At 43.3% G+C, this 18112-nt stretch overlaps 1 protein-coding gene across 4 annotated transcripts in view; it reads left to right on the forward strand.

Annotated features, from left to right (window-relative positions):
• The window catches only part of nap1l4b (nucleosome assembly protein 1-like 4b), a 101676-nt gene that overhangs the window by 34035 nt on the left and 49529 nt on the right, over positions 1-18112 (forward strand). For all 4 annotated transcript variants that reach the window (XM_078548971.1, XM_078548973.1, XM_078548972.1 and 1 more), the window contains 4 exons: positions 9204-9345; positions 11830-11910; positions 12586-12717; positions 15386-15457. In XM_078548971.1, the coding sequence (XP_078405097.1) occupies positions 9204-9345; positions 11830-11910; positions 12586-12717; positions 15386-15457 (427 nt within the window). The remainder of the gene's footprint in view (positions 1-9203; positions 9346-11829; positions 11911-12585; positions 12718-15385; positions 15458-18112) is intronic.

The raw sequence follows: 18112 nt of genomic DNA on the forward strand, positions 1-18112 counted from the left end.
TCTTGCTTCAATTGTATAGAAGCTTGGTTAGACTGCACCTGGAATACTGTGTGCAGTTTTGGTCCCCTTACCTCAGAAAGGATATCATTGCCATAGAGAGAGTGCAGCGAAGGTTCACCAGACTTGTTCCGGGGATGGCGGGACTGTCTTATGAAAAGATTGGGGAAGCTGGGCCTGTATACTCGAGTTTCAAAGAATGAGGGATGATCTCATCACAACCTACAAAATACTTAAGGCAATAGACAGGGTAGATGTAGATAAGTTGTTTCCCCTGGTTGGGGAGCCTGGAATACAATTTCAAAATAAGGGGAAAGCCACTTGGGACCAAGAGGAGGAGAAATTTCTTTACTTAAAGGGTTGTGAATCTTTGGAATTCTCTATGTCAGAGGGCTGTGGAAACTCAATCATCGAGTGTTTAAGATAGAGATTGAGATATTATTGTTAATCAGAAATCTAAAGGGTTATGGGGATCGTGTGGGTAAAAGGCATTGAACTGTTCGATCAGCCATGACTGTATTGAATGGCTGAGCAGGCTCGACAGGCTGAATGGCCTTCTCCTGTTCGTATGTTCCTATCCAAAACCGAACATCACTCACCTCAGCCCATATGCTGCTATAAAACTCATGTATGGATTGGTCACCTGCAGGCCCAACTGTTCCAATGCGCTCCTGCCCACTTCGCATCCTTCACCCTCCATAAACTTCAGCTCACCCAAAACTTTTCTGCCACACCAAGTCTAACTTGTCCCTTGACATTTTTGGCAAAAACACCCTTATACTTAATTAAAAATTTCCCTTTGATTTTAAATCCCTCTAGGATCTTACTCCACCCGGATCTTACCCCACCCTATCTCTATAACCTCCTACAACTCTGACCCTCCGACCGTCATTCTGCCTTTTTTTTTACCCTTTCACGAAAATTGGGTGCTGCCAGATAAGCCAGCGTTTATTGCCCATCCCTAATAGCCCTTGAGATGGTGGTGGTGAGCTACTGTCTTTAACTGCTGCTGTTCATTTTTTTTATTTGTTCATGGGATGTGGGCATCACTGGCTAGGTCAACATTTATTGCCCATCCCTAATTGCCCTTGAGAATGGAATTCATGCCCCATTTCAGGGGCATTAAGAATCAACCACATTACTGTGGGTCTGGAGTCACATGTAGGCCAGACCAGGTAGGGACAGCAGATTTCTTTCCCTAAAGGACATTAGTGACCCAGATGGGTTTTTATAGCAATCGACAATGGTTCCATGGTCATCATTAGGTTTTTTTTCCAGATTTTTTTTCAGTTCAAATTCTGCCATCTGCCGTGACAGGATTCAAACCTGGGCCCCCAGAGCATTACCCTGGGTCTCTGGATTACTTGTCCAGCGACAGTATCACTACACCTCCCCCCAAATGTGGTGTAGATACACCCACATTCAGGTTAGGGAGAAAGTTCCAGGATTAGACCCAGCAACAGTGAAGGAACGACAAAATGGAGGGGAACTTGCAGTTGTGGTGTTCCCATGCTTTTGCTGCCCTTGTCCTTCTAGTTGGTAGAGGTCGTGAGTTTGGAAGGTGCTGTCGAAAGCACCTTGGTGAGTTGCTGCAGTGCATGTTATAGTAGCAGTAAACCTACTACTGCCGCTGTGTGTCAGTGGTGGAGGGAGTGGATGCTGAATGTAATGGATGGGGTGCCAATCAAGTGGGCTGTTTTGTCCTGGATGGTGTCAAGCTTCTTGAGTGTTGTTGGAGCTGCACTCATCAAGGCAAGTGGAAAATGTTCCATCACACTCCTGATTTGTGCCTTGTAGATGGTGGACAGGTTTTGGGGAGTCGGGCAGTGAGTTATACTGCACAGAATATCCAGTCTCTGCCCTGTCCTTATAGCCACAGTATTTATGTGGCTAGTCCAGTTCAACTTCTGGTCAATGGTAACCTAGATGTTGATAGTGGGGATGGTAATGCTATTGATCATCAATGAGGGATGGTTAGATCTCTCTTGTTGGAGATGGTCACTGCCTGGCATTTGTGTGGCACGAATGTTACTTGCCCGTTATCAGCCCAAGCCTGAATGTTGTCCAGGTCTTGCTGCATATGAGCACGGACTGGTTCAATGTCCGAGGAGTCGCGAATGGTGCTGAACATTGTCCAATCATCAGTGAAAATCCCCACTTCTGACCATATGATGGAGGGAAGTTCATTGATGAAGCAGCTGAAGGTGGTTGGGCCTAGGACACTACTCTGAGGAACTCCTGCAGTGATGTCCTGGGGCTGAGATGATTGACTTGCAACAACCATCTTCCTTTGTGCATGTTATGACTCCAAACAGTGGAGCGTTTTCCCCCTGATTCCCATTGACTCCAGTTTTGCTGGGGCTCCTTGATGCTACTCTTGGTTAAATGTTGCCTTGATGTCAGGGGCAGTCACTCTCACCTCACCTCTGGATTTTAGCTTTTTTGACCATTTTTGGACCAAGGCTGTAATGAGGTCAAGAGCTGAGTGACCCTGATGGAACGCAAACTGAGCATCAGTGAGCAGGTTGTTACTGTTTAAGTGCTGCTTGATAGCACCGTCAATTACACTTTCCGTTGCTTTGCTGCTGATTGAGAGTAGACTGATGGGCAGTAATTGGTTGAGTAGGATTTGTCCTGCGTTTTGTGGACTGGACAGACCTGGGCAGTTTTCCAGATTCCTGGGTAAATGCCAGTGTTGTAGCTGCACTGGAACAACTTGGCTAAGGATACAGCTAGTTCTGGAGCGCAAGTCTTCAGTATTATTGTCAGGGACAACAACCTTTGCAGTATCCATTGCCTTCACCCGCTTCTTGATATCATGTGAAGTGAATCAAATTGGCTGAAGACTGGCATCTGTGATACTGGGGACCTCCGGAGGAGGCAGAGATGGGTCATCCATTTGGTACTTGCAGCTGAAGATTGTTGTGAATGCTTCAGCCTTGTCTTTTGCACTGATGTGCTGGGTTCCTCCATCATTGAGGATGGGGATATTTGTGGAGCCTCTTCTTCCAGTGAGTTGTTTAACTGTCCAACACCATTCACGACTGAATGTGGCAGGACTGCAGAACTTAGATCTGATCTGTTGGTTGTGGGATTGCTTAGCTCTGTCGATCACTTGCTGCTTTTGCTGTGTTGTAGCTTCACCAGGTTGACACCTCCTAGGGCAGCTCCCTCCAGACTGTATACCACTGTGCTGCCACCTCTGCTGGGTCTGTCCCACGGTGGGCCAGGTGGTGGTGGTGTCCGGGACATGATTTGTAAGGTTTAATTCCATGAGTGTGGCTGTTGCTTGACTAGTCTGAGAGACAGCAGGGCCAACAGGGTTGGCTTTGCCGTTGTCGGTTCCGGTGCCTAGGTAACGTGTGGTCTGTCCGGTTTCATTCCTTTTTTGTGACTTTGTAGCGGTTTGAGACAACTGAGTGGCTTGCTAGTCCATTTCAGAGGGTTTTTAAGCCCTGCAGATCTGGAGTCACATGTAGGCCCATACCAGGTGAGGATGGTAGATTTTCTTCCCTAAAGGACATTAGTGAACCAGATGGGTTTTTATGACAATTGACAATCGTTTCATGGTCATCATTAGACTTTCAATTCCAGATACTTACTGAATCCAAGTTCCATCATCTGCTGTGGGATCTGAATCTGGGTCCCCAGGGTATTACCCTGTGTCTCTGGATTACCAGCCCAGTGACAATACCACTATGCTACCACCTCCTACAGGTTTCATCACGTGCCTTGTCTCCATGCTCCAGCCAATAGGCACCCAACACATCCATCCTTTTGAAGCACTGCTTTCTTATGCCAGTTGTGAAAGCAAAAAGACTCATTATCTAATCACATGATACTTGACTGTCAGCCAAACAGCTTCCCCAACCCCCACGCCACTTTCAATATTTTTTATGCCTGGTAAAGAAAATTGTTCTTTGTAAATGTTCCTGATAATTTTTTTCTCCAGGATTGCACACTGCAGTGTCTTGGACATTGATCTTCAATTCCTGGAGACTCCAGGCCAATCCTGGAGGGTTGGCAACCCTAATTATATCAGCTGAACAGTGGAAACTATGGGTTCCCAATTACATTTCACCTTCAGTCTGTTATCTGAGAAAATAGCAAGATTGCAGTTTTGCTACCAGCAATCAGCTGGATCAATTTCATCTGCTCTGGTTACTGTCACCTTTGGCTGACCTCTTCCGTTCTGCTATCCAATATACAAAAGAATAAAAATGTTTCAACTCTGACCAGACTAAACTGATTAGATTTCAGCCCATGGTTTTTGTTGCATTGATGTGGCACTGGAATGGAACCTGATGCAAAAGAAATCACAAGCAGCAGGTTACGAACAGTGCAAAGACATTGAAACTTTAATTACATTAAATCCTCAGTCTAACTGGCTTACAAAAGGTTATATGAAGGAGCAAGAAAGGCAAAGTGTTTGCAACCATGCCCGTGCCAAAATTCCACTATCATGAATAAATTAGACATTTTGAAGTATATGTACGACAGATCTGCAGCAAAAGCAAAGTTTTTACTTCTAATCAATGTTTCTATAAGGACATGCCTTTCCTTCATTAACATGGTAGACCACACCAACCTTCTCTAATAATGTCCAATTGGTTGGGAATGCCCCCGCCTGGTTCCACTGATTCGTACAATTAGCCAAAGCATCTCTAGTAGTAGCCTCTCTTGATGTTCCTGCACTGGTCCCCAACAATCTATTCATGCGCCCCCATCTTTATCTGTATGCTGCCCATTGGTAAAATCATCTACAGAATCAGAGCCTGTTCCTATATATATATATGCGATGGCATCCAGAATTATCCCTCAACTCTTAAACAGCCTCGGTGGCGTCAGACTGTCCAATACCTTCTTGATTAAGCCACAATTTCCTACAGCTAAACACTGGGAAAATCAATTCCTTCTTTTTAGTTCCTGCCACAAACTCTGTACCATTACTCCAATCTCCTCTCTACTGCCTCAGGCTGAATCAGACTGTTCACAACTTGTGCCCCATGTGACTGAGTGAAACTGCTAATCCCAGACCTTGACTAACATAATGACGTGCTTACTTGCAGCTGTCATATGGCTGGCCTCCACTATTTCAGCCCCGTCTAAGGAATAAACAAGCATAAATGTAGAATATTTGTGCCAATTACAATCCATGTTCCGAGTTGGCATCAACCAGAATCACAGAAGGCCGCCATTTGGCCCATCGTGTCTGCACCAGATCTCCAAATGAGCATAATTTAGTGCCATTCTCCTGCTTTTTCTCTGTACCCTTGCACGTTGTTTCTATTCAAATAACTATCTAATGCCCTCTTGAATGCCTCAATTGAACCCACCTCCACCACACTTCCAGGCAGCGCATTCCACACTCGAACCACTCACTAAGAAAAAGTTTTTTCTTGCATCACATTTGCTTCTTTTGCAAATCACTTTAAATCTGTGCCTTCTCGTTCTCAATCCTTTTACGAGCAGGAACAGTTTCTCCCTATCTACTCTACCCTAATGGTTTTGAATACTTCTATCAAATCTCCTCTTAGCCTTCTCTCCAAGGAGAACAGTCCCAACCTCTCCAAACTATCATCAGAACTCAAGTTTCTCATCCCTGGAACCATTCTTGTGAACCTCTTCTGCACTCTCTCCAATACGTTCACATCCTTCCTATAGCGTGACGCCCAGAAATGTACACAATACTCCAGCTAAGGTTTAACTAGTGTCATATATAAACTCAGCATAAATTTCCTGCTCTTGTACTCAATGCTCCTTTTAATAAAGCCCAGGATACTGTATGCTTTATTAACTGCTCTCTCCATCTGTCCTGACACCTTCAATGATCTGTGTACATATACACATAAATCAGTACTCCTCTAACAAAAACAGAAAATGCTGGAGAGAAAGAAAAACAAAAAAAGTTAACGTTTCGAGTTCTTACAACTCTTCTTCAGAGCTGTTGAACACCACCTTGAGGAAGTACTGCGAATGTACTCTGGGTGGGGGACTTAAATGCCCATCACCAAGTGTGGTTCGGTAGCACCACCACAGATTGAGCTGGCTAAGTCCTAAAGGTGCGGCAGGTGCTGAGGGAACCAATAAGAAGGAAAAACATACTTGGACCTCATCCTCACCAACCTGCCTGCCGCAGATGCATCTATCCACGACAGTATCGGTAGGAGTGACCACCGCAAAGTCCTTGTGGAGACAAAGTCCCATCTTCATGTTGAGAATACCCTCCATGTTGTGTGGCACTACCACCGTGCTAAATGGGGTAGATTTCAAATAGATCTAGCAGCTCAAGACTGGGCAACCATGAGGCGCTGTGGGCCATCAGCAGCAGCAGAATTGTACTCGACCACAATCTGTAGCCTCATGGCCTGGCATATCCCCCATTCTACCATTACCACCAAGCCAGGGATCAATCCTGCTTCAATGAAGAGCGCAGGAGGGCATGCCAGGAGCAGCACCAGGCATAGCTAAAAATGAGGTGTCAACCTAGTGAAGCTACAACACAGGACTACTTGCATGCCGAACAGCTTAAGAAGCAAGACAGGGCTAAGTGATCCCACAGCCAATGAATCAGATCTAAGCTCTGCAGTCCTGCCACATCCAGGCGTGAATGGTGGTGGACAATTAAACAACTCCCTGGAGGAGGAGGCTCCACAAATATCCCCATCCTCAATGATGGCGGAACTCAGCACATCAGTGCAAAAGATAAGGCTGAAGCATTCACAACAATCTTCAGCCAGAAGTGCCAAATGGATGACTGACCTCCTCCTCCTCCGGAGGTCTCCAGTATCACAGTTGCCAGTCTTCAACCAATTTGATTCACTTCCACGTGATATGAAGAAACAACGGAAGGCATTGGACACTGCAAAGGCTATTGTCCCTGACAATATTCCATCAATAGCACTGAAGACTTGTGCTCCAGAACTTGCCGTATACCTAGCCAAGCTGTTCCAGTACACAGCTACGGCACAGGCATCTCCCCAGCAATTTGGAAAATTGCCCAGGTATGTCCTGTACACAAAAAGCAGGACAAATCCAACCTGACCAATTACAATCCCATCACGACATTCTCCATCATCAGTAAAATGATGGAAGGGGTCTTCAACAGTGCTATCAAGTGCCACTTGCTTAGCAGTCACCTGCTCACTGACGGTCGGTTTGGGTTCCGCCAAGATCACTCAGCTTCTGACCTCATTACAGCCTTGGTTCAAATATGGACAAAAGAGCTGAACTCCAGAGGTTAGGTGGGAGTGACTATCCTTGACATCAAGGAGCCCGAACAAAACTGGAGTCAATGGGAAATGGGGAGAAAACTCACCACTGGTAGGAGTCGTGCCTGGCACAAAGGAAGATGGTTGTGGTTGTTAGAGGTCAATCATCTCAGTTCCAGGACATCACTGCAGGAGTTCCTCAGGGTAGTGTCCTCGGCCCAACATCTTCAGCTGCTTCATCAATGACCTTCCTTCCATCATAAGGTCAGAAGTGGGGATGTTTGTCGTTGATTGCAAGATGTTCACATTTTGCAACTCCTCAGACACTGAAGCAGTCTGTGTCCATGTGCAATTGGGACTGGACAATATTCAGCCATGTGCTGATGAGTGGCAAGTAACATTCGTGCCACAGAAGTGCCAGGCTGTGATCATCTCCAACAAGAGAGAATCTAACAATCAATGGTAATACTATCGCCGAATCCCCCACTATCAACATCCTGGGGAGGGGGGTTACCATTGAACTTGACTAGCCATATAAATACTGTGGCTACAAGAGCAGGTCAGGAACTAGGAATCCGGTGGCAAGTAACTCTCACCCCCTGACTCCCCAAAGCCTGTACACCATCGACAAGGCACAAGTCAAGAGTGCAATGGAATAGTCTCCACTTGCCTGGATGAGTGCAGCTCCAACAACACTCAAGAAGCTTGACACCATCCAGGACAAAACAGCCCGCTTGATTGGCACCCTTTCCACAAGTATTCACTCCCTCCACCATCGACAAACAGTGGCAGCAGTGTGTACCAACTACAAAATGCACTGCAGAATCTCACCAAGGCTCCTTAGGCAGTACCTTCCAAACCCACGACCACTACCACCTTAGAAGGATAAGGGCAGCACATACATGGGAACACCGCCACCTGGAAGCTCCCCATCAAGCCACTCACCATCACGACTTGGAAATATATCGCTGTTCCTTCACTGTTGCTGGGTCAAAACCCTGGAACTAGCTCCCTAACAGCACTGTGGGTGTACCTACACCACAGGGACTGCAGCGGTTCAAGAAGGCAGCTCACCAGCACCTTCTCAAGGGCAATTAGGGATGGGAAATAATGTTGGCCCAGCCAGTGATGCCCACATCATGTAAATGAATAAAGAATCACAGGCAGCCCTAGTGCTAGCAGGCCCTGTCTCGCTGCAGTAATCTAGTAGACACATGGCAGTATGTGTTTGTAGCTCAGCCTAGGTGAAGTGGAACACATGTACCTACTCCTGGAAAAAATGTGTCAAAATGATCAATCATCTCCAATTGAAAAAAATACTTGAACTGTAAGTGCATCGAACTCTGAAAATTCTAAAATCGGCAGTATTTTCTTTTTTTTGTTTCTTCTCCTGTTTCCTTTCCTAAAGCTGCTGATTGCTTGCTGGGGTACGGTCCATGCCTTTTGGCACTTGGTGAATGTTAGCAGGACATTGCTTGTGGAGAGGCAGCATCCATGCATGCTTATTTCCGGAGTAGTGGTTGAATGATTGAGTAGGAGACTTGGCTAGTTTTACCCTCTAACTCTTGACATGCTGAAATTAATTACACCACCCTTACTAAGGTTGCCAACTCTCCCACATTGGCTGGGTGTCTCCTAGAACTCAGGATCAATGATCTGCTGATGGATGTAAGTGGATTCAGAGTAGTGTTTTTAAAAAAAAGAGTATTTGTGAAGCAAATCTAGAAGATGTACTATTGTTTTAGTTCTTACCTTGAACATTGTCATGCATGAGAGCAAGTGATTTTAATTTAAGGTACTAAAAGTTGAGGCGTGAAGGAGCTGAGTTAACAAGTTTGAGGTACCACTGCACTGCACTGAAACCACTGTTTCAGCAAATAGTTAATCAGCCCCCTCACACTGACAGAGGGAATTACATTCTCTTATTATTAAAAGACAGAGAACATTGTAAACTATATTTCAGTTATCTTATATTAATTGTTTTTTTTTGCGCAGTTTACCTAAAGCTGTAAAGAGAAGAATAAATGCCTTGAAACATCTTCAGGTCAAGTGTGCCCATATAGAAGCCAAATTTTATGAGGAAGTTCATGAGTTGGAACGGAAATATGCCGCCCTTTACCAGCCATATTTTGAAAAGGTATGAGTGCTGAAAAGATGAGCTATTTCTGTATTGCTTGTGAAATAGTCCCTTACCTTTCAAGTAATCCCTTAACTGTCTTAGATCAATACACTGGCATTTGGTAATTATATTAAGACTTGTTGGTAACTACATCACTTGGAAATACCCCAGATTTCTTTAAAAGTATTTTTATTGTGACTATCACGTGTTTGTCAATTCTCAATTGCTGCTGTATGCAGATTTTGCAATTTTAAAAAGATACTTTTATGAGGGATGTTAGTGCTTGAAAATTTCTCTTTATAACAAGCATTAAGATCAAAGTATGGCTTTGCAATGTGTATTGCAAGTAAGCATTGAGACCATTCCTCTGATAAGAGCACGAACAAACATTCTTGGTAGCTTAGGTTGGCCCTATCCCTCGGATGCTTCGGTCAACCTTTTAGTGATGCCAGTTGCTGTTCTGGTGGTTATCATTCCATGTTTAGTCAGCCTCCTCTTGTTCGAGTTTAATTAACCTTGCACACACTTTGGCCTGGAACTTCCGAACAGCGGCAATGATGAGCGGATTGTGGTTGCACTCAAAAACCCCCGACTCCCCACTACTGTGCATTTCTTCTATGATCTTCTGACCCCGGCTGCCTCAAATGCGCAGCGTCCCTTGATGAACTCTGTCAGAGTGGAGTAGAGTCAGGGGAAGACAGGGTGCACCCCTTCTAACAGCAAGAGCAGCTGTATGGGAAGTTTGAATGCTAGGGGGCAGGTGGGCTAGCTGGTGGGTTATCGGAGCGGTCAGTTGTGTAGCTACCCAACTTTTTGAATCTGACTAAAATTTCCTGGAAAGCTAACCAGGTAAGTCCAATGGATCTATCTGAAGTCTCTGACTCTAATTCAGATTCGGAGGCTTGCCCACCCACCTATCCACTCGCAAAAAGCAAGGTCCCAGGCAGCAGAGGAATTGACCATCGGAAGTTTAAATTTCCTGGGCAATTCCCACGTATGTTTGCGTATCAGGACTTCCACAGGGTCCTGGCGCGCATCTTCAATTGCCCATCCAGTTTTCCGACGATCCGGATCTAGAAAATTTGGCCCATTATATTGTTCTGCACTCTCCAAAGAATACGTCAAGGCACTGCTAGCTGTCTCCTTATGAACAGCAACTCCAAGCCCCACCCTCCTCTCATATAGCACGTAGAGGCTAATCTTGCCTCAGTGACATTGTGCCCTTTTCACCACATCTCACCCTGGACTGTCCTTCATTTTGCTGGCATCTTCTCCTTTGAGCTCTTAACCTTATCAACTCCTCATGTCTCTCCTGTAAAATCTTCATTCTTTACCACCCATCCAAGCCCCACGACATTTTTCCTCACTCAGCCTGTGCACTGATTTACTTCATATCCTTTATGATTTTATCCTCTATTTCAACTCGCCTTGCTCTCTGCCCTCAGGATTCACTGCCTTCCTGTCCCCCCCTCCATATAAACTCTTCTACCCATATTCACAACCAACCCTCACCATGGAACAATGGCTCAATGAAGACTGCAGGAGGGCATGCCAGGAGCAGCACCAGGCATACCTAAAAATAAGGCGTCAACCTCCTCGAGCTTCAAAACAGGACTACTTGCCTGCCAAACATCTGAAACAGAATGCAGTAGACAGTTCAGCGATTCCCACAACCAGCAAATTAGATCAAAACTCTTCAGTCCTGCCGCATCCAGTCATGAATGGTGGTAGACATTAAACAACTAATCGGAGGAGGATGCTGCACAAATATCTCCATCCTCAATGATGGGGGAGCCCAGTATATCAGTATAAAAGACAAGGCTAAAGCATTTGCAACCATCTTCAGCCAGAAGTGCCAAGTAGATGATCCATCTTGGCGGCCTCCTGAAGTCCCCAGCATCCCAGGTGCAAGTCTTCAGCCAATTTAATTCACTCCACATGCTAATCAACAAAAGAAGGCATGAATACTGCAAAGGCTATGTGCCCTGACAACATTTCAGCAGTAGTAATGAAGACCTATGCTCCAGAACTCTAGCTGTGCCCTATCCAAGGAGCCCTAGCAAAACTGAAGTCAAGGGAATTGTTGGGGGTGGGAACTCTCCATTGGTTTGAGTCATACCTAGCACAAAGGGGAATGGTTGTGGCTGTTGGAAGTTGGTCATCTCAGTCCCAGGACATCACTGCATTAGCCCGTCAGGGTAGTGTCCTAGGCTCAATCATCTTCATCAATGACCATCCCTTCATCATAAAGTCATAAATGGGAACAGTCCGTGTCCATATGCAACAAGATGTGGACAACATTCAGGCTTGGTTGGTAAGTAGCACATAACCCACACCACAAAGTGCCAGGCAATGACCACATCCAACAAGAGAAAATTTAACCATCTCCCCATGACATTCAATGGCATTACTATCGCTGAATCCCCCACTATCAACATCAAAATCGTACTTTTTCAGACTCGCCAATTGTTTGTGATCTGCCTGTTATTTGTCTTTTTACAGAGACGAGACATAACAACAGGAAATATAGAACCTACAGATTCAGAATGCGAATGGCACAGTGAGGAAGAGGAGGAGCTAGCAGTAAGTCTCACTTAGTTGTGGAGAAATTTTGTATCCATTGCTGTATCACGCTATTCTTCCTGGGTCTGTTCAACACCAGTGACATTTCTGCAGGCCTGCTCTCTTCCCTTTCAAAATATAGATATGGTGCTTGTGATATGTAGAATAAGGTTTTCTTTATACTACGCCACTATTATATTTCAGCCCAATATGGAAAACATGTCTCTTAGTGCACAAAATGACATTTCCTATTTCTCATATCAGTCATTCTATGGCCTTGACTGATTTTTGCAATTTATTATCAATTCGGACTATGTCAAGTGTAGTTCTGTGTCATAGGCACGTGCTTACTGGAAACTGGTATGGGTTGTGCAAATTACTTTCTTTAAAGATATCTTACAGCAATAAGGAAGTTTGTTCCTGGACTTGTATCCAGGTCCTAGAAGTGAAGTCTAATACATTGCACTATCTATTCCTCAGCAGTGAGGCTGAGAAAAGCTATATGAAAAAAATGAATGCAGTTGAAACCTTGACCAAAAAGTTGGGGAAGAAACGCATTCTGAAAATGCACCTTTCACTGGTCAATGCAAGAGTTTGTAGCCCAGTTTACTTTTCATCATGCTGTAATGATTATAATGATTAAATTATCCTGTTTTGGAATGTACTGATTAAGATTAAATGTGTTTGTATAAATAGGAAGAAATGAAAAAGAAAGCAGCAATAGAGGAAAAAAAGGAAGAATCTGAGCAGGAGGAGAATCCCAAAGGAATTCCTGAATTCTGGATTACAATATTCAGAAATGTGGATATGCTGAGTGAACTTGTGGAGGTGAGCAAAGGACTCATCAGCACTTGCTGAAAAATAGTTTCTAGTTATATGAAATGTTGCTGTATTTTTCTGTTTTTCAAAGTTTATGCTTTTTAGGCAGCATAATCATATTTAGCTGTGGATTTAATTTTCAACTCTTTGACTTTTAATGCAAGTAGGCAGTGAAGTACTTCAAGGAAATAGAGACAGTTTCACATAAATGTTCTCTCATGTTTCCGTAAAGTATATCAAATATAGGTCCCAATATATTGAACAAATCTAATATTTGATCATCAGGTAGTAACCAGCATTGCCATACCATACTATAGTACTGCTGTTTTCTATTCTCACTTCATGACAGTGCCTCACCATTGTTTTGGAACTGAAGTAACAATGACTTTCTTTCCCACCCAGTGATTAGCAGATTTTGAAATGCTTCTCTAATGCCTCCGTGCATATATTTTGTGTACAAATTCTGTGCTGTATGCCATCCTTCAGCTAAGTGGATAGCCAAGGACCCTGTGCTTTCATTTGCTAATGTTGCTCTGTAACCAGTTCCTAAGAAATCAGCCCTTGAATAATGATGTCCATGCTTTTCTTTCATCGCTTTCATTAAGTATCTCCCTTTGGCCTCAGCCAATATCAGGGAACTGCGCATAAGGATCAATATGGATAGATGATGAGCCTGTTTATCTGTTTTAACTTCCTATATATTCCATTGAGCCGGAGTTAAATGTTCATATGCTAAACATTAACATCAATTCCCTCATTCGCTGGGGATAGGTTCTAAAAGTAAGACAACTTATTGAACTCTATACCTGAATGTCCCAGGTGCCAAATTGTTTTGTTTGGCACGCTTGTGAGACAATACGTGGGGGAATCTTAGTTTACAATTGGATCATTTTGACATTTATAATAATTTCATGCCATGACATGTTGCATAATATATCTGTAACACTTTTTTTAGTCAGTCAATCTTAGACAAATTTACCATGCCCTAAGCATATTTACTCTAACAAGCATTATAGTCATTCCTCCCTTTGCGATTGACTCCAAGCCCTAACTTTTAAAGCTGCAACAGACCAAAGCATAATTAAACATTATAAATTATGAAATACAAGTAAATGTGGAAAAGTTTAAATTTTTAAACAATTATATTCTTATCTCTACTTCCCCTACTCTGCTGTATATCTGGCAAGTGCACACAGTTTTAAAATTTGTTTTCAGTTCCTCATGTTAAGAACATACTGATTCTACCATGTACCCAACTTAGTGGTCTGCTATTCTGCCAAAGCCAGAGCTCTGATCTGCAATCTGAGCTGTTGTCTACTTAAGCATTCATTTCAAGAATCCATAATAATTGCACTTTCTAGAGTTAAAGGGCTATAGTATACTTTATATTTTATGTGGAGTAATAATCTTTTCTTCTAAAACAGCACATGCTCTTGACTTTGCTATGATCAACAGCATGGAAGATGACATTTGTAGTCTTGTATTTAGAGCACAGACAGAGACCACCTAGTCCATCAAGCCCCTGCCAGTGTTAATGCTCCACATGACCCCATTTCATCGAATCTCAACATATCCTTACATTCTTTTCTCTCTCATATGTTTATCTAGCTCACCGTTAGTTGCATCTATGCTATTCACCTCATTTACTCTTTGTGGTAGTGGGTTTCACACTCTAACCATTCTCTGGGTAAAGATGTTTCTCCTGAATTCCCCATTGGATTTATTAGTGACCATTTTATATTTATGGTCTTTGTTTCCACTTGCGGATGAAACCAGAACTAATCCCTTTGTGTCGACCCTATCAAACTATTTCCATAATCATAAATACCTCTACCATGTCACTATTTGGCTCTCTCTTTTCTAGAAAAGAAGCATTAGCTTATTCAATCTTTTCTGATGGGAATAATCTCCCAGTTTAGTATTATTCTAGTAAACTCTTTTTAACAGCTTCTCCAGTGCCCCCCATTTTTATAATCTTGAGGCTGGAACAGTCAAGTGTGGTATAACTAGGATTTATGTATGTTTAACATGTCTTCTGTTTAGTTCTGTCTCTAAAAATGAACCACAGTGCTTTGCTTTTTTTTTGTGACCTTATTAACCTGTCTTTTTTTTGTCTTTTGTATAGCTATACCCTCTATCCACCCCATTTAGACACCAAAGGCGAAATTTTAACTCACTTAACTCGTTCACTTACAGAGAGTTAACATCGGGCCTCAAGTTTCCAAGGAGTATATAGCCTCCTTATTCTCTCTGTCAAAATGTGCCGCCACTCACTTAACTTTATTGAAGTTCATTTGCCAATTGTGCATGTCTATTCGTATATTACTGCATTTTGTTGGAGTCCTATTCCATATTAATTACACTATCAATTTGGTGTCATCCAAAAATATTTTAAATTGTACTTGCAATTCTTGAGTCCAAATCATTTATGCGAATTGTGAGCCACAATGGGCCTAGCACTGATCCTTGTGGAATACCAGTTTCACTTTTTGCCAATCTGGGTTAATTTAGTAAAACCGATATATTTCTTTCTGAGGCTCTGTGATGAAACAACATAGGATGTAGACGCACCATAGAATCAGAAGGAAATATCACACAGAAGGATATCTTTGTTTCGTTAGGATCGGGTATTTAGCTTGCCTGGTTCTGATTTCATTTTAAATGTCTTATTCCGCAGGAACATGATGAACCTATCTTGAAGCACTTGCAGGATGTCCGAGTGAAATTCTCAGAGCCTAATGAGCCTATGGTGAGTATTTGTGTAAAGGCTGGCTGGAAGTGGAAAGCGAAGGGATTTGAGATATTAAAACTAATATTTAAGTAGGAGAAAGTGACTAATGCTAGTAATCTGAAATAATTAGGAAATGCTGAAACTGCAGAACACGTCAATCAGCATCTGTGACCAGGATATTAATAGGTCCAGGTTAGGTGCGTGGAAGCTTGGAGTTTGGATGGGAAACCCAGAGACTTCCCTGCATGCTGTGAAATTTTAACTCAAGCCTATGCCTTTTGTACTTTGCAGGATCACCGTCCAGGTTTCTTGAGGACTGGGAAGCATGGCTATTGTTAAATGTGCAGAGCAGGTTAAATCAGGACTGCCAGCCTCATTAAAATATATATATTGTCAGTCTGCTCCTGGGAGTAGGTTGGCTAACCATCCCTTGTTTTTCATTAAATTCAGAAGCGATGTTGAGATTCAGATTTTTAATTTTAATACCTCACTCAACCCACCTGTTTTGGGATGTGAAAATTCACCCCTTTAAGTCAAGAAGGCTGGCTATGATCTCTGGTGTGTGTAACCCCCTCAAAGGAATGGTTGATTTAATAGATAAGCAGGCATTTAGTAATATTGAACATTTGAAAGAATCATTGGAGACTATAATCTCAGAGTAAATGGGTGAAATGATCTGGAATCTGCTTAATAGATTTCTAGATCTAAAAGATCATCTGTGACTAATACAGAGAGATATGCAGGACAAAGAATGTGAAAACGATGAGGGTGAAAAGACATGGAAGAGGTCCATGTAAAACGTGAGAAAATTGGGGAAACCGAAGGGGGATGGGGAACTCAAATGGCGACATCAAGCAGGATCTGAAATTATAAAAAAGTGCTTTAAATCACTATTCTGAGTTTGAGAAACTTCTGTTGAGGCTATTTGTGTGATGCTGCATCAAATTAGATTTCACTCGGGTTGGGGGGAGGGGGAATCACTGTGCACCAGGTCTGTCCACCTTTCTGGATATTACTTGAATCAGCAGGTGTAAGAATTGCATTTAAGATTATAAAGAAATAGGAGTAGGAGTCGACTATCAGGCCCTTGAGCCTGCTCAGTCATTCAATAAGAATATATTCAATGACCCAGCCTCCGCTGCTCTCTGGGGAAGAGAATTCCAAAGATTAACAGCCCTCAGAAGAAATTTATCCTTATCTCAATCTTGGATGAGAGGTTAACTCTGTTTTTCTCTCTCCATAAATGCTGCTAGACCTGCTGAGTTTTTCCAGCCTTTTCTGTTTTTATTTTGGATGAGAAATCCCTTATTTTGAAACTGTGCCCCCCTAGTTCTAGATTCCTTCTCAGCGTCCAGCCCCTGTTGAGCCCCTTCAGCATCTTATGTATCAATAAGATCACATACTCATTGAGAAGAATGAGAGATGTCCAACCTGCTCAATGTTCCCTCATAAAACAACATCTTCATTCCAGGACTCAACCTAGTGAACTAATTTAACCTGAACTCACTCAACCTATCTGTATGCCTTTGTTTGCCATTATTGATTCCCCAGTCTCATCCTTTAAGGTATATTGAATACTATTTTGAGTGCTGTAAAAAAAATTAGGGGCTTTGCAGGCCCTGCAGACAGTGCACAGAAGAGCAATAAGGCTGACCTCTTGCTGAAAGTGCTATGAAGAGAGATTTGATGAGTTGGTAATATTCAGTCTCGAGCAGAAACCTCTTTTAAGGATTGACAGATATGCCAGGTGCATAATATAGAAAGGAACAGCAGATAGTATTTTCTAATCAGTCAATGGGCAGGATAGGAGGGTTTGAAAAAGTATATTTAGAATGAATGTCCTTTTCACAGAGGATATTCAGTGGCTGGGATGAGTTCCCAGGAGGACTGATTTGAGACTTGGCCACAATTTTCATTTAAGTAGTAAGGTTTAATTTTCCAAAGGATAGAAAATTTGGAATGAATATTAGGGGCTGTAACTTCCAACTAGCATCGGAAAGTGCTGGCCTCAAAAATTAGAAGAAATAAATGCACACTTACCTGGTGTTGAAAACTGCGTTGCCATTTCCGTTCGCCGGAGCTGTTTGGGACCTGCGTCAAAAGAATCCTCACAGGCCCCAGCGAAGTCCTGATCCAGCATATTCAATAAGGCCATGCCCCCTTTCTTTTTATAGTACTTGCTGTTGTAAAGCAGGGAAATTGACAGGCCAGGGGAAGGTAAATGTCTAAGGTAAGCAGATAGGATTTGTGTGCCGGGGGGGGGGGGGGGGGGGGGGGGCGAGGTTGGTGGGGGACTGAGGTTGAGGGGGGGAGATCTGATGTTGGGGGGGCCTGAGGTCAGGGGTGGTCGGGGGGGCAGATCCGAAGTTGGTGCGTTGGGGGCTGAGTTCAGTAGAGCGGGGGAAGTGAGGTTGTCGGAGATCCTCCGGTGGGGGGGGATTGGGAGGAGTCCCGTGGAGTCAGTCTGGGTCTTTACAGTAGTTACCCAGAAGTTATAAGAGGTTTTAATTCTTGTTTTTCATGGTAACTATTGGTATAACCCCGGAAGAACCATTGAAGTTTGAGATTTAAATCGCTTTTTCAGATGGTTCCGAGCGCAGCACAATTGTCCAGAGGAAGTTAGCACTTCTAGGCAATTGCCGTGCAAACCCTTGCCTGGAAACTTGCCAGGGG

This window comes from Cetorhinus maximus, chromosome 9 (genome assembly GCF_964194155.1).
Source record: "Cetorhinus maximus chromosome 9, sCetMax3.hap1.1, whole genome shotgun sequence".
Lineage (NCBI taxonomy): Eukaryota > Metazoa > Chordata > Chondrichthyes > Lamniformes > Cetorhinidae > Cetorhinus > Cetorhinus maximus.